Below are 17221 nucleotides of genomic sequence, written 5' to 3' on the forward strand. Positions count from 1 at the left end.
TCCCCAACTGGCCACAACAGCCGGAGCTGCGCCGATCCAAAGCCAGGAGCCAGGAGCTTCTTCCAGGTCTCCCACGCAGGGGCCCAAGGACCTGGGCCATCTTCTACTGCTTTCCCAGGCCATATCAGAGAGCTGGATCAGAAGTGGAGCAGCCGGGACTCGAACTGGCTCCCATATGGGATGCCAGCGCTTCAGGCCAGGGTGTTAACCCGCTGCGCCACAGCGCGGGCCCCATCTTGCTTTGTTTCTTAACACATGCTCTCTTGCATGTGCCGGCTTGTCCTGCCTTTTCACTGTCCACGGTGCTCACCAAAGGCCAAGCAAATGCCAGCACCGTGCTCATGCGTCTCCAGAACTGTGAGCCTATACAGGCCTCTTTCCTTTCTAAAGTCAAGCCCCCAGTATTTTGTGATAGCAACAGAAAACAGACACAGCTCTTACTCAACAGAGTGAACTGGCCCTCAGTAATGTCTATAAAAAAAACTCATACATGAGGAAGCCTAAGGACCACCTGGGGAACCTGTTCAATGTACATGGATTCTGATTCAGCAGGTCTAGGAGCCCCCTGACCACCCCACCACAACCCCAGGGCCATCCTGACTCAAGTGGCCCAGAGATCACACTGAAACACTGATCTAAACTCTAACACTTCCAACCTTCCTCTTCCTGGTCAAACAAATACAAACTCCAGGACTCATGGCTTTTTGTTTTTTGGTTTTTCTTTTAAAGATTTTATTTATTTGAAAGAGTTAAGGAGAAAGAAAAAGGGAAGGAGGGAGGGAGGGAGAGGGAAGAAGGGAGAGATCAACATCCCATCCACTTGTTCTCTTCCCAGATGGGCACAGCGGTCAGGGCTGGGTCAGGCTGAAGTCAGAAGCCATGAGCCCTATCCGAGTCTCCCCCATGGGTGCAGGGTCCAAGCACCTGGGCCATCTTCCACTGCTTCCCAGACCATTAGCAGGGGGCTAGATTGGAAGTGGAGCAGCTGGGACTCGAATCAGTGCTAATATGGGATGCCAATGTTACAGGCGGTGGTTTAACCCACTACACACAGAGCCAACCTGCGGACTCATGCTTTTACATTACAAACAACATGACACTCAAAATTTCTTCCCACTCCTCTAGTTCCACATACCAGCTTTGACTTCAAATGGCAATTCCAGTTCTTTCAAAGCATCTTTCTTTAACGGCAGGTTTTCTAATTCAACAGCACCTAAAAATAAAAACATCATAAAATATTCATCCATCAAATATAGTAGATGCCTACTGTGTGCAAAGTATTGAAGGCTAAAGGGAAAACTCCACCATCAGATCAGGGCCATACAAGGCGCTGGGCTGTGCTGGCACCAACCATGCTCTTCATCTCCACTCCCCCCGACCCGCCACTCCATCATGTACATCACAGCTGCAGCTCGGCAGCCAACCAAGAGTCTGCACAAGGCTCTAACTTCTGTGACAGGCAAGATAGGTTTGCATACTTTATATGATATCTGTTGCCTATTCTTTCTTCACAAGCTTTTAAAAATGTAAAAGCCATTCTGGACTTGCAGGTCAGAGACAGCCCACTGGCCAATTTACGGGCCCCTTCGTCATGGCTACTATCTCCCAGAGCACCCTCAACGTCGATGCACTAGGGTCAAGGGCAGGCCCCAGGGCCCCAGCCACTGACCCAATAAAGCAGCATCTCTGGGACTGAAACCCAGCTATCTGCAAAGCTCCCCCAGCCCACCCCTGCAGAATGAGTTAGGACACACAACGTTCCAGAGCCCATAGTTCAGCTAATTAAAACTGGCCATCCAAAGGAACCACACTTTCCCCTCTGGGAGACCACCTCCACATGTTCTCTGTACCTCCACTGCAGGTGCAACACCTGGTCTGAAAGCAAAGGAGTGAAAAGGATGAAAACTCAAATCCAAAAGCACACAGACCACAGGGCAGCCAGACCTGCCTCGCCCAGCCACGCAAGCCATCCGTTCACACACACACATAAATCCTACTCCATACGAGGCACTGTGCTGGCCACTGAGAACACAGAGAGAGGAGCCATGGTTTCACCAAATGGTTTGCAGGACACAAGACAACTTCTGAGCCACTTTAATCTGAGAAACGTGTCTTCAAGACAGGGAGTACAGACAACAGCCACTGACTGTAAGAAAGGACAAGCCTTTCACTCCAAATACAAAGTAATGTGGGAACTTGGTTATTTTCCCTTTAAGTGACTGCTCAGACCTTGTGAGTCTTTGGTTTCTAAAGATTTCAAATCTAGCAATTTGGCAGGTTCTGAGCAAATGCACTCAACTTATTTTCTGACATTTGCAAGATTTTGTCCAGATGGGGCTCCAAAGACTTTTAAGACTAACCAAAAGGAAACACTAACAACCCCAGCAAAACAGTCTAACTTCCACATGGGGGAGAAAAATATCATTGAGAGGGAGAAAAAAAATGCAAAATGTCTTCCTTAGCTGAAAGTGACTCCATTAAAGGAGGCAAGCAGATATGTAGCTGTTAGTACTTTCGAAGAACAGAATTTGAACTTGGAACCAGCCTATTCTCACTGCCCAAATCTGTCACAAAGGCCAGCAGGCCCTGCTTCCCCTGGCTGCTCTACGGCCTTGGGAAGTGGTGAGCGCTCTAGGCGACTCTGACCATGAAAACTTACACTAAAGTGCAGAAAGCAAGAAGGTTTCCCAAGAGGAGGAAACAGGAAAGAATGAGACGGAAAAATAGTTCACAAAAAGCAAAAAGCAAAGAGATCAAACAACACAGCTGTGCTTCAAGACTGAGCGCTTCCTAACGCCCCCACTCGGACATGCATCCCACTGGCCCTGCTGGGCAAGGTCCCTCCAGGGAGACAGGTAATAAAGCACCCAAAGTAGATGAGTGTGTTACAAATGGCAACGTTTCAGACAACTTATAAGCTTATTCATCGATGTTTCATCCCCAAATTTCTCATCTCAGATGAGCAGGAAATCTATTCGCTACAACCAGGATGCACATACAGGGTGGTCGTTTGTCAGCAATCTGTAATCACCACTGGACGCAGAGTTTATAAAAAGAACAAGCAGGGGGAACTGCAGTTTGGGGTTACAGAAACACAGACCTGCTCACGGGCCAACGCTCGGCCCCTCCATGTGGCCCCACACCATTCCAAAGGTGCCCTGCAAGTCCTGCCTGGAGTGAAACCCTGAGACCCTCTCAAAAGCCACCTCACAACAGCCTCCCCAGAAAGAAAGGTCCTCCACCTTCACCCTCCACGGCACCGTGCCTTGCATTCCACACAGAGATGCAATGCCTTGTGTTACTGTGTAACTTATCTCAACAGGCCAACTGCTCTCTGAGGGTGGGTGGGGATTATAGAATGTGGGTAGAATAATAAGAGAGATTCCACTTAGGGAGATCTGACACTGTGCCAAGCACTTTGCATGCATTACCTTATTTAATTCTCACAACACAAGGAAACACTACTTGTTTCTCAGGTTGAGGCGAAGAACATAGCTTGGAGGATAAGCAACTTGTTTAAAAATCACAGAGCTGGTAAGTGACAGCACCGAGTCCACGGTAGATGCTCAGACCTGGCAGCAGAAGGGACAGTGGGCAGAGAGGCTTCAGCCGCCTGCCCAGGCACAGGCAGCACAGAGGGCTGCTAAGTGGTGAAACCAGGCTTGGCCCTAAGCCTGAACTTGGGATCTACTACTGATCTCCCTTTGGGTATCAGTTCAGTTCTGTAAAAGCAAGAGCTCAATTAACGTTTGCTGAATGACTAAACAAGCGAAATCTCAACCCCAGTGCTGGCTCTGTCCTTCCACCACTCACATGTCACACATTTTGCATGACTCTTAGCCTAAGCACAATCTGCTCTTGAAATCCAACCCAGCAGCCAATCCTATGCTGATGATCATTAGAATGACAGTAACGATGACTAACGCTGATGATGTACTACTTAGCTCTTTCACCCATATTAATTTGTTCTGGGTCCTTAGAACTTTATGAAACAATCAATATTAGCTCCAACTCACAGAACGAGAAACTGAAGCATGAAGAGTGGAGGAATTTGCCCAAGTTACTGGTAAATGGAGGAACTGGGATTCAAACCCCCAGTCTGGCTAAAATCCATAACCTTGACCACTACTTCAGTCTCCTTTGCATCCAGAACAGCCTCTGTTTTCACATGGGTTGAAATAGCATTCTCATTCCTATCTAGGACCTGCCCCCCCAACACTGCATCACCGAGATCAAAGAACCAGTGTCGACTTCTTTACAGAGCCATTCTCTCAGGGCACTGCAAGGCTCCAAGATTCTGACCAGGCATTATGGTGTGCGTTGGATCCATATACATGGGGTACCACATTAATACCAGTTATGAAGGAAAAAGCAAACAATTCTCAAACTCCACAAGTTCATTCAAAGCCATAGAGAACAGTACATTTTTTAAAAAAGGAAATAAGCATAGGAAAGTAACTAGAGGAACCATATGACACACACAATTGTAACAAGGTATGTTTTGTGGGGCCAGCATTGTGGCATAGTGGGTAAAGCCGCTGCCTGCAGCGCCAGCATCCCATATGGGCACTGGTTCGAGTCCCAGCTGCTCCACTTCCGATCCAGCTCTCTGCTGTGGCCTGGGAAAGCAACAGAAGATGGCCCAAGTCCTTGGGCCCCTGCATCCATGTGGGAGACCCCGAGGAAGCTCCTGGCTCCTGGCTTCAGATCAGCCCAGCTCCGGCAGCTGCGGTCATCTGGGAAGTGAACCAGCGGATGGAAGACCTCTCTGTCTCCCTCTCTACCTCTGTAACTCTGCCTTTCAAATAAATAAATAAATCTTAAAAAAAAAAAAAAAGATATACTTTGTTATTGGTCTTCCCTCTGAGAAGTCAGCACAAATTTCTCCATTCACTCAGTTCTTCAGCACCACAAGTCCCCCAACAGCCCTGAGGACCTCTCTCACGAGCAAGGCTGTGGTTTGCAGTTCTCTCTCTAGGCCTGTCCTTCACACCCCCCAACTCAGCGTCAGGCCCGGCGTATCTGAGAACCAGACACGGAGCACCAGCCAGGTGAGCAGGACCCTACTGCACTGTGAAGGCATCCTCTTCCCTGACGGGTCACTTTCACTTTCTATTTAGCTCCCTTCTGAGGACAGGAGGAAAAGCAGAACAGGAGCACCCGCTTCTGCTCCCAGCGCAAGGAAGGCGGGGGGGGGGGGGGGGGGAGACCGTGAGGCTCCCGCAGCCTCCTGCGGCTGCCGTCCCTGACGAGATGGGTAGGAAAACTTGGCGAGGAACAGCTGCAGGGACAGGCGATCCACGGGTACCCTACTGGCACACTAGGCAAACATCTCCATCAGCGCTGGTTCTGCCAGCTAGTCCTAGTCCTCACCAAAACTCACTGCCAGGGAGCTGCGGGCCCCGTGGCATTGAGACCTCCCTTCCATTTCCTGTGAATTCACACGCCTGCAGACTGACCCCATCCCATCTCGCTAGACTCGTTAAAGGGTCCCACACTGAGCTGACCAAAGCGAATTTAAATCAAAACAAACAGGAGAAAATGCAGCTTCCCAGTCCCATGCCAAACCACGGGACTACACTCGCCAGGTACAGGGCAGTAAGACCTAAACTGTCTCCAGCTTTAGGTACTTCACTACTAAGTAAGACCCCATAAAGCCCACCAAAGCCCTCATAACAATGGATTTTAAAGCTTCTGTTGGGTGTCTATTTTAGGCCAGTAGGCTAGTGGCTTTTAAATATTATTCTAGGGGCCAGCACTGTGGCACAGTAGGTTAAGCATCCACCTGCAGCACCGGCATCCCATATGGGCACTGCTTCAAGTCCCGGCTGCTCCACTTCCGATCCAGCTCTCTGCTACGGCCTGGGAAAGCAGTGGAAAATGGCCCAAGTGTTGGGGCTGGCGCTGTGGTGTAGTGGGTAAAAGCCGCCGCCTGCAGTGCCAGCGTCCTATATGGGCACCGGTTCGAGACCTGGCTGCTCCACTTCCGATCCAGCTCTCTACTATGACCTGGGAAAGCAGTAGAAGATGGCCCAAGTCCTTGGGCCCCTGCACCCATGTGGGAGACCCAGAAGAAGCTCCTAGCTCCTGGCTTTGGATCAGCACAGCTCTGGCCGTCGCAGCCATCTGGGGAGTGAACCAGCGGATGGAAGACCTCTCTCTCTGTCTCTCCTTCTGTCTGTCTGTAACTCTGCCTCTCAAGTAAACAAGTAAATCTTTTTTGTTGTTGTTGTTGTTGTTGTTGACAGGCAGAGTTAGACAGTGAGAGAGAGAGACAGAGAGAAAGGTCTTCCTTCTGTTGGTTCACCCCCCAAATGGCCGCTATGGCCGGCGCGCTGCACTAATCCGAAGCCAGGAGCCAGGTGCTTCTCCTGGTCTCCCATGGGGTGCAGGGCCCAAGCACTTGGGCCATCCTCCACTGCACTTCTGGGCCACAGCAGAGAGCTGGCCTGGAAGAGGGGCAACTGGGACAGAATCCGGCACCCCAACCGGGACTAGAACCCAGTGTGCTGGCGCCACAGGCAGAGGATTAGCCTAGTGAGCCGTGGCGCCGGCCCATTTCCCTTTTTCTAAAGAAACTGAGGCTCAGTATTTCAATATTAGTTATTGTTCACACAGCTAATAAGCAACAAAGTCGTATCTGAAGCCAAAGTACATGAAATTGTCACTACATCATGGCTGCCTCCACAATGCTCCATAAAGCTAGGGAAAAAAAAAAAAGTCTAGCACAGTAACCAGTAGGATCATCTGTTTTGTTTCTTAAAAGATTTTAATCATTCCCTAAAATCTACACCAAAATAGCTACATACTTAAGTTACTCTCTAACAATCAGCAGGGTCATTTGCAAGAACATAATTACCTTTTAGACATATATAGTACAAAGCTATCTGGGCATTAGCTTTTCTTACTATCAAAACAACAAAAACAGATATAAAAACCAGAAATGCCCCCTGCAAAGCCATACTTTACCAAAGAGAAATATACGTACTCACCTTTCAGAAGTGCAACCGAGAGCTGGTCAGTGTTCAGGTTATTGACATATTTCCCCAAATAGGTATTGAGAACCCAGGCTACAAGACCTTCCAACATGACTATATCCTCAGAAAAAGATGTTTAAAAATCATGGATCTTTTTTTTTATTTTTCTCTCTCATGGTCATGGAAGAATCTATGAAAGGGGAAAAAAAGGAAATCAACAGAAAACTGGGTGATTGTCTGAGCTGATTTCCTACTCTATCTGCCTGGAGGTGGACAAAAGTGCAGAACAGTAAATGCAGGGCCAAACCAACACCTGTATGTTTTGATACACCTGCAAGGAACAGTCACTCTTACAGGCTGGCCAAAAATGACCTCCAATCCAAAACGTGTGTCTTCTTTATGTACCCGCTCACTGAACTACTTGCGGTTAGTGATTTGCGTGGGGATGAGACTGGCTCATCAGACGTTCTCGGGTGGGCATGATCCGCCTGCGCCCAAGACACTTGATCATCCTCACTGGCTACATCCTGCTACTGGCATCTGTGAGCAGACAGAGCGGAAGCTGCTGTCTCTACACAGCACAGACAAGCCCCACCAGAGAATTATCCGGCCCAAAGGTCAGCAGAGCCCGCACTGCCCCGTGAAGGCAAAAATGCCCTAAGGAGCTCTCCGGATGAACTTCACACTCGGCAGTGATCCTAAGGGTTCTCGAATCCACTCTTGAGGCTGTTCATATCGTGTAGACGAGAGGGAGCAGGCAGCGCGACGTCATTATTCTTAATGATGACATTAGGGACCTAGACCTGCATTAGGGACCTGAGCACCGGCCACAGCATTACAAACGTCTGTTACAGTAAGTGGTGTCGGTCAGTACTGTGAAAAGCACGTGGACTCCGTTCAGTCTTACACAAAGTCAACGTGAGGGTAACCAGGCGATCGCTCAGGCAAGTCCTCAGCCGGCTCAGGTAGATCCCCATTAGCACTGTGACCCCTCTGTGACCCACACCTTGCTCTCGGGCACCCATCGGCCACCACGCCAGCTGCTCCAGATTCCGCAGGGCACGCATCCTGCTTGGAAGCCGCCTGCTCTCAGGATTCTCTCCAAGCACTGGCCCCCTCGAGTGAGAGGGTCATGTGAGTGCAGGGAGACAGCTCATCCCAAGGGTCCTGCCACCTAAGCAAGACCCCATCACAGGGCCCCCGGGGGGTCCCAACCACTGCCTTTAACTAGCCTTCGGGGGGGGAGGGGGGTCGCTCGGGCTAACCCACTCTCTGGGGCAGTCTGACTGTCCACAGTAGCTTACCCTTCCAGAAAAGACACTTTGATTTATTAACGATGACAGTTAGAAAAAAAAAAAAAAAAAAAACAGCACTTGGCAAAATGTTGCCTAATTTCCGAAGATGTTTAAAGCTACAGCTGTGCAAAGCCAGGCACCTGCTAGAGGTGACTGGGTATTTAAGAAAAGGTTTTATGAACTAAGTTTTTAAAATGGGCATTTGACCATCTGAATAAAAGAAACACGTCTCTATTCTGTCAGCAAGTGAATGGGAGCAACAAGTGAGCTCCAAACACAAGAGGAGCCGCGGGTTGATCGCCCTGAGAGCCAGCTCCCAGCAAGGCGCGAACCACCGCGGGCTGCACGCGAGCCCTACCCAGCTCAGGCCCTGCCCCGCTCACCCTGAGGACAGGGGAATCTTCGCCGGGAACAAGACACGCGGGCGCCGGCGCTGTCAGCCCTGCTCGGCGCTCTGGGCCCAGCCCAGAAAGCGTCCATGAGCTCTGCCGAGCATCTAGCCCGGGCTTGGGGCCGCTTCAAGGATTCCCCTAAGGAAGCCGGACTGGCCAGAATCCCACAGCGCTCACACGCCAGTGCATCGGGGCTTCTGGGCGGCCGCCTGGCCGGAACCCCCACCCGGCTCCCCCTCCCCGGGGAGGCGGGCAGGTGACACTGGGATGGGCGCTCAGCCCACGGCGGGCACACCGCCGGGAGTGACCTTGGGCCAGGCCCCTCCCCGGACAGGCGGCCAGACCGGGAGTGGAAGGCCTGGTAACCGGAGCGGGGCGCCCCTCCCCGAGGCGGCCGGGAGCTCCCAGGCTGGGGGGACGGGGGCCCCACGGGAACCGGAGCGCCCACAGCCCCCTCGCCGCTCCTCCTGCTCCCCAAACCCTGAGCCTCCCCCTGCAGGGTCCCGCGTGAAGTCTGGAGCGAATGGCGCCGTGGGGGTCCCACGCCCGGGAGGAGGGGCTCGGCCGGGGGGTGACCGCAGGGGCTAGGGGCGAAGCCGGGCGTGAGCGACCCCCCGAGGGCTAGTTAGGACTCTCCGGACAGCTGACGCCCCCTTCCTGGGCGTGAAATGAGGGCTCGCACGTGCAGACCCAGGCCCAGGCGGAGAGCTGCGAACTGACAGCCCCCCAGCCCCGACGCGCCAGGCTGCCGGGACCCCGGGAAGGACGCCGCGGTCTGGAGGGGACTCGGACTTCCCAGCACACGGACGCCGCGATCCCGGGAGGCTGTGCCTCAGGGGTCCCTGCGAGAGCGGCGCACCCGGACGCCCAGGGATCCCGGAGGAGCCCGGCCCGGGCGGCCGGAGGCCCGGACGCCGGGGTCCCCGCGCCGCGCTCCCGAGGGTGGGCCCGCTCCCCGGGTCTGAGGCGGCCAGGAGCGGCCGACTGCGCGCCCGGCCCTGCCCGCCGCCCGGCGCGGCCCCGCGCGGCCCCTACCTGTGGTGTCCCCGGCCCGCCGCCCCAGCCCGGCACTGCGCGGCGCCTCCGCTCCGCCGCTCCTCAATGGCGCAGGCCGGCGGCGCTCGGGCCCGCCCCGACCCGATCAATCGAGCGGGCGACGCGCCGGCGCCTGGCCAGCCGAGCGCCGAGCCATCGAGGAAGCGCCCCCTGGCGCCGGCTGCCTGTGCGTGCAGCCGCCCGACCAGCCCCGTGGACGGACCGGGAGACTGACTCACTCCCGGGGGAGCGCAGGGCCCCGACAGTTCTGGGACCCCGGATTCTTCTACAACGCCCTGCTCTCCATCCACCAGGGCGGTGCGGCTGCCCTTCCTTCTGGGTCACCCAGTCTGTTCTCCGGCAGCCGCTGGGGGCCGTCAGGGCAAACCATGGCCTCGTGCTTCTAAGGGCATCCCAGACCCGCCTCGGTTAACACGCACCACCACCCCCACCCAGAGCGCGCCCCAAGGTCCCAGCCGCCCTTTCTAGGACGCCCTCTGCCCCAGCTGCATTCAGTTCCTGCCTCCGGAGCTTTGCATTTGCCATTGTCCCTGCTGGAGACGCTGTCCCCCAAGCCGCCGCTGTCCAAAGGAAATACAATGCGAGTACACACGTGGGCAACGTGGGTGATTTTACAAATGTACTAGTTAATGCATTTCTTTAAAAAAAAAAGATTTATTCATTTTTATTGGAAAGGCAGAGTGACAGAGAGGGAGAGACAGCGAGAAGGACATCTTCCATCCACTAGTTCACTCCCTAAATGCCTGCCACAGCCTGGTCTGGGCTGGCCACAGCCAGGAACCTGGAACTCCATCTGGTCTCCCACGTGGGTGGCCGGTCCCAAGCACCTGAGCTATCACACGCTGCTTTCCCAGGTGGATGAGCCGTCAGCTAGATTGGACTCTGGAGGAGACGTGGGTGGGTGTGTCCCAAGAGGCGGCTTAACCAGCTATGCATAAGACCCAGCTCAGTACATTTTTAAAAGTTGAAATTAATGAACAGTATATAAGCCAATACGCCCCAAATATGATCATCTCAACATGCAGCCAACAGAAAACGATTTATGAATGAAGTACAAGTTGTGCCCCGGGCACATTGCCGTACAAACTGCGCCCATTTCGAGTGCTTAGTGTCGCCCTGTGGCTTACGGCTACAGAAGAGCTCTGGTTGTTCCCAGAGCTTGCTTCAAGTGTTCCACCTCACCGACAAGTTCACCGGAAGTTCCCCTCCGTATCCCCGCTGTGCTGTCTTCATAGAACTCAACACCACTGGAGCTGATCTTATTCTTTGTAGACACAGGCTGTCATGCTTCCCCACCCTGAAAACTCCATGGATGCAGACTTTTCCTTTTCCTTTTTTTTTTTTTAAGATTTATTTATTTTATTTGAAAGTCAGAGCTACACAGAGAGGAGAGGCAGAGAGAGAAAGAGGTCTTCCATCCCATGGTTCACTCCCCAGTTGGCCCCAACGGCCGGAGCTGTGCCGATCTGAAGCCAGGAGCCAGGAGCTTCTTCCAGGTCTCCCACATGGGTGCAGGGGCCCAAGCACTTGGGCCATCTTCCACTGCTTTCCCAGGCCACAGCAGAGAGCTGGATCGGAAGTGGAGCAGCCGGGTCTTGAACTGGTGCCCATATGGGATGCTGGCGCTTGAGGCCAGGGCATTAACCCGCTGTGCCACAGCGCCAGCCCCCAGACTTTTCCTTTTTCACAAAGGATTCTTCAACACCTAGACATTGCCTGGCTGGCACGGAGAAACCTCAAGGGAGCCGGCGCTGCGGCACTTCCGGTTGAGCAGTCACCTGTGATACCCAAGCCCTAGATGCTCCACTTCCAACCCAGCTCCCTGCTAATATGCCTGGGTAGCCACGAATGATGGCTCAAGTGTGTGGGCCCCTGCCACCCACACAGGGAACCTGGACGGAGCTCCTGGCTCCTGCTTCCACCTGGCCCGGCCACAGCTGTTGAAAGCATTTGGAGCACTGAGCCAGCTCTCATAAAGCCAGAAGATACAGGAAACAGGACGCGAGGTTGTAATGGGGAATTCACCATAGTAATTAACACTCCCGACGCCAACTTAACAGGGGCACCTACGGACTGACTCATCCATCATCAAGGCCTGATTTCGGGGGAAGTGTTAGCTACAGGAAAAAGGCCAGGCCTCACGCTGTACTGATCCCTGTCCAGGAAATTCGGGAAAAAACAAAAGTGTACTGGCAGCAGGCAGGTCAGAGGTTGCCAGGTGACTGGGGAGGAAGGAGGGGGTGGCCTAGGAAGGGGCAAGAACAAATCTGGTGGGGAGGGCTGACGAGACTGCTCCCTATCGACAGTTGTATACTGTTAAAATTCATTTCAGTGTACACCTAAAATTAACATATTGTGCTTTATATAAATTATCCATCAATAAAACTGATATATATATATATAATTTTTAAAGGAAAAGAGAGGGAGAGAGACTGAGAGAGATCTTCCATCCTTCAGTTCACTCCCCGAATGCCCACAAAAGCTGAGGCTGGGCGAGCGTGGACTCCATCCAGATCTCCCACACGGGCAGCAGGAGCTCAAGTCCTTGGCCATCACCTGCCGCCTCCCAGGCAGGGTGTGCACTGGCAGAAGGGTGGGTCAGAGGCGGAGGCGGGACTTGAACCCAGGCACTCTGATGTGGAATGTGGGCATCCGGAGAGGTGGCTTAACCTGCTGCGCCACTGCTCCTGCCACGCACATCCTCGAGCTGTTTATTTTTTAAATGCTTGCTGTCACAGAGCAGGGCAGATGCGATGCACAATGAGCAAGACGAACCTAAACAGCGTACATGGCATGGTAGGCTCTGAAGAGAAAACCATGCTGTGTCAAAGGACAAAAGTACGACACACTTAGCTTAAAGATCTCAGCTGGCTTTGTGGTGCGGTTCTAGAAGTGGGTAACATTTCATTCCATAAAATAGATAAGTGTTTGTGATGGGGTGAGCAGAAGAGGTTGGTTTTATAGAGAAGGACTGACAAAAGCAAAAGCAAAGAGCAAAGAGCAGGCTGGCCATTTCACCGTATTCTTCTCCTAAGACAGGAACAGCAAGACAGAATTCCTTCGTGTAAGGATGAAAGGATATGAGGATCAATCCAGAGGGAACTTTATGGTCCTGCTTCTCTCTCTCATTCCCCCGATTTCTTGAAAGGTCAGACAGATCACTAGGTTTCAGCTTGGTGACAGGGAACTTGAGCGTGGGTGACTCACTTTTGATTTGTAGTCCAGTCTGTGCAAGAGCCAATATCCCAAACAATGCCCTCCTGCATTTTGTATGTAACAGCTGGGAAGCAAGTGGGAAGGGAGGGGGTACAAGTGTACGTGGGTGGCCAGCAAAGGCCTCCGTGCCCCCGAGGTTCTGACTCAGAGAGTTTGCTGGGGGATCCAGCGCCCCGAGATGATGACTTGGGAAATGCTGAGTCAGCTCTGAGTTCTTACTGTACGTGCCGGGAAACTGAAAGTGAGAAACAGACGGACAGACTCGAGGCCACGCAGAAAGACCACAGGTGATGCAGGACTCTGCTGAAAGCCCAGAGCCCGCTCCGATGTGGCCTCAGGTCTTCCTGCCCCAGGCCACTGGCCTGAGCCGCGGCTTCAGCCATTAAACCTGTCAGGGCTTTTGTGGGTACAGTGACCAAGCCACAGCTTGAGACACCAGCATCCCACATCACAACGCCCGGGCTCAATTCCAGCTCAGCTTCCAATTCCGCCTTCCTGCCAGTGGCCGCCTGGGACTCGGCAGCTGATGGCTCGAGTAGGTGGATCTCTGCTGCCCACGTGGGAGACTCGGATTGAGTCAAACTCCCAGCTACAGCCTGACCCAGCCCTGGCTATTGCCGGAATTTGGGGAGGATAGAAGATAAACTCTCCTTATCTGTGTCTCTATCTCTCTGCCTCTCAAATAAACAACAACCTTTAAAAATGAAGTATGGGCCAACACTGAGGCTCATTAGGCTAATCCTCTGCCTGCGGCGCCGGCACACCAGTTTCTAGCCCCGTTCCGGGCACCAGATTCTGTCCCAGTTGCCCCTTTTCCAGGCCAGCTCTCTGCTGTGGCCCGGGAGTGCAGTGGAGGATGGCCCAGGTCCTTGGGCCCTGCACCCGCATGGGAGACCAGGAAAAGCACCTGGCTCCTGGCTTTGGAGCAGCGTGGTGCACCGGCTGCAGCGCGCCGGCCGCAGCGGCCATTGGAGGGTGAACCAAAGGAAAAGGAAGACCTTTCTCTCTGTCTCTCTCTCTCACTGTCCACTCTGCCTGTCAAAAAAAAAAAAAAAAATGAAGTATGGGCTCACATTGTAGTGCAATGGGTTAAGCTGCTGGCTGCAACACTGGCATCCATGTAGGTGCTAGTTCGAGTCCTGGCTGCTCCACTTCCAGTCCACTTCTCTGCTAACAGCCTGGGGAAGCAGAAGAAGATGGCCCAAATCCCTGGTCTTCTGCCACCCACGTGGAAGACCCCAGGGGAGTTCCAGCTTCCTGGCTTCAACCAGGTTCAGCACTGGCCGTTATGGCCATTTGGGGAGTGAGTCAGACAATGAAAGACCTCTGCCTTTCTCTCTCTTCCTCCCCCTGTGTCACTCTGCCACTCAAATAAATAAATAAAATCTTAAAAATTAAAAATAAAGGGAAGAGTTCATAGATTATATGCAAATACCCATTATTTTATAACAGGGATTGAGCATCCGTGGATTTTCGTATGCTTCTGTGGGTGAGGGGCTTGGGAGACAGGGGTATCTGGGAAACAGTCCCCCAAGGATATTGGGAGGACAACTGTACACATTTTTCAGTCGTAAGTCTTCCCTACTGGGTGTGCTTTACACTTTGGACATCTCTGTGTGGACTAGCCCTGGTTCAGGAGCTCAACAGTCACCAGCGCCTGGTGGCTTCTGTATTTAAAACCCCAGGTCCAGAATATCTTCCGGGATGGGTGATACCATCACCCCGTGTGGGGAGAAGACAGGACGAAGAAGAGACGCAGGTCAGGGCCAGCCCCTCATCTCCCAGGCTGAGAACCTGGGTGCAGAGAGGGACCGCGGCTGCCCCACTGTGCCAGGCGCACCCCTGGTGTGCCTGACCTCGTGGCTTACCCTAGCAGCCTCTCAGGCCCCTCCCCTGGCTCTGAGACATAGCTCTCATTGCTGGCTTCTTATAACGGGGCTCCAGGGGCAGCCAGAGAAGTCTCCCACACGGGTGCAGGGGCCCGAGTACTTGGGCCATCTTCTGCTGCTTTCCCAGGCCACAGCAGAGAGCTGGCTTGGAAGAGGAGCAGCTGGGACACGAACCGGTGCCCATATGGGATACCAGTGCCACAGGCTTAGCCTACTACGCAGGCCCCTTCCTTGTGCAATTCTAAGGAGTCTCCCATAGCAAGCAGACTGTGTTCCCTGGGCTGCTCAGATAAGCATCACACCCAGCCAGCCGCGCACCCTGCCCTGGGAGAGCCCACCCCTCGCCTGTCTCGTGGGGAAGTTCCCTGGGCTGCTCAGATAAGCATCACACCCAGCCAGCCGCGCCCCCTGCCCTGGGAGAGCCCGCCCCTCGCCCGTCTCGTGGGGAAGTTAGGGAGATCAAGTTATGCAAGCTCAGTTTCCCAACTGCCAGAGGAGGCGACGCGGGGCTCGGACCCCTCCCATCTCACGGAGGCCACCCTCCCCCACTTCACTTCCTGTCCCACCCTAGGCCTCAGGGCTATCCTGTGCTCCCTTCACCAAGGCCTCTGCTCTGTCTCGGCACCTCCTCCACCCATCCCGCCTTGCTTTGCGCTCCCTGGCTGCAGCCCCACGGGCTCAGGGACTGCTATGTCCTGTTCCCCAGCACAGCCCCAGCACCCACACACAAGAAAACGGTAGCCAACCGTGCCGAGCCTTGACCCCATGCCAGGCCTGAGGCTCAGCACAGTACAGGGAGTGACACAGATCACCTGCCCACGGCGGGAGGTATTACTTTAGCCTCATTCTACAGATAAGGAGAATGAAGGCAGAGGCCGCTCAGTGGCCTGAGGTCACCCAGACAGGAAGTGGTACCGCCAGTTCCAGCCCTGGGAAAGCGTGACTTCCAGGCCCCTGTGCTAGTTCATCTGCCTGCTCCATGACGATAGGGAACTCATGGGAATCACATAAAAGGAAAGGGAGGCCGGCGTCGCGGCTCACTAGGCTAATCCTCCGCCTTGCGGCGCCGGCACACCGGGTTCTAGTCCCGGTCGGGGCGCCGGATTCTGTCCCAGTTGCCCCTCTTCCAGGCCAGCTCTCTGCTGTGGCCCGGGAGTGCAGTGGAGGATGGCCCAAGTGCTTGGGTCCTGCACCCCATGGGAGATCAGGAGAAGTACCTGGCTCCTGCCATCGGATCAGCGCGGTGCGCCAGCTGCAGTGCACCGGCCGCGGCAGCCATTGGAAGGTGAACCAACGGCAAAGGAAGACCTTTCTCTCTGTCTCTCTCTCTCTCACTGTCCACTCTGCCTGTCAAAAAAAAAAAAAAAAAAAAGGGAAGGGAAAGACAGCCCTCTCCAGCCATGCTGGCCCCAGCTGAGCCAAGCCACAGGCTTTGTCCCTGCTGGAGAACAGCAGGCCGGAGGGGCTGCACCTGCGTGGGTTGACGGTGACCCCCTCACGCTGAATTGGCCGGTGGCTGCTGGACCTCCTCGGCCAGGTAGTGAGGATCAGGCCAGGTGGAGCTCTTCGATGATCCTCAAACCTATTGGAAGAAAGAACCAAAGAAAGAAAGGCAGCTGCCCTCCTCAAACCTATTGGAAGAAAGAACCAAAGAAAGAAAGGCAGCTGCCCCTCCTCTCCAGCCCTGCCTGCCTCTTCCAGTTTCCGAGAGGTGCATACACTGGCTCATTTTTCATTCAAGGGAGTCGATGCTGCGACTGTGCCCATTGTACAGATGAGAAAACAGAACCCAGGATTCAGACTTCATGCCCAGCCCGGTCCCTGCAGAGGGGGTCTTCAGTAAATGTGCAGGGTGTGAGTGGCTGAGCTGTCAGGGCTGCGATGGCTTCCATGTGGGAGACAGGGCACAAGCAAGCTGAAGACAGGGACTTTTGCAGGGGAGAGGGCAGCATTAGGAGAACCTGCCAGAGCTGGCAAGGCATGCTGGGAGAGGTGCCAATGGCAGGTGCTGGGGCCAAGGAGAAAGAGGCAAGAGCAGCGCAAGGCAGGCTGTGGCTGTCGACAGACCCGGCCAGAAGCAGCGTGGGCAGGAGCGAGCGTGGGCCTCTCTCTCCTCCCCTCTGCAGTCTCCTGCTCAGGCCATCCATGGCCAACCCTACTGGGAGTCAAGGACCTGGGACCCAGGGAAGCCACAGGCAGAAGGCAGCCCCCAGGGCATGGAGCGGACAGAGAGGAAGTGTCAGGCCAGTACAGAGAAGAGTCAGCATGTCCCTGATCTCTCTGCCTCTCATCCACCCTCCCCAGTCATCCCCCCCCCCCCAGCAGCCACTGCCTGATCTCCAGGTCGGCGGCCCCTCCCCACCACGCGCTCCTAGCCCACTCCCTCCCTGGCCCTG

General features: G+C 54.2%; 1 protein-coding gene across 3 annotated transcripts in view; it reads right to left on the reverse strand.

Moving 5' to 3' along the window:
* Positions 1–9807, reverse strand: part of VPS13D (vacuolar protein sorting 13 homolog D) — a 276670-nt gene extending 266863 nt beyond the window's left edge. For all 3 annotated transcript variants that reach the window (XM_008275374.4, XM_008275375.4, XM_008275373.4), the window contains exons 1-3: positions 9700–9807; positions 6993–7167; positions 1136–1213 (exon numbers count right to left, since the gene is read on the reverse strand). In XM_008275374.4, the coding sequence (XP_008273596.3) occupies positions 1136–1213; positions 6993–7089 (175 nt within the window). In that variant the 5' untranslated portion in view covers positions 7090–7167; positions 9700–9807. The remainder of the gene's footprint in view (positions 1–1135; positions 1214–6992; positions 7168–9699) is intronic.
* Between the last annotated feature and the right edge of the window lie 7414 nt (positions 9808–17221).

The sequence above is a fragment of the Oryctolagus cuniculus genome, chromosome 7 (genome assembly GCF_964237555.1).
Source record: "Oryctolagus cuniculus chromosome 7, mOryCun1.1, whole genome shotgun sequence".
In the NCBI taxonomy this organism is placed as follows: Eukaryota; Metazoa; Chordata; class Mammalia; order Lagomorpha; family Leporidae; genus Oryctolagus; species Oryctolagus cuniculus.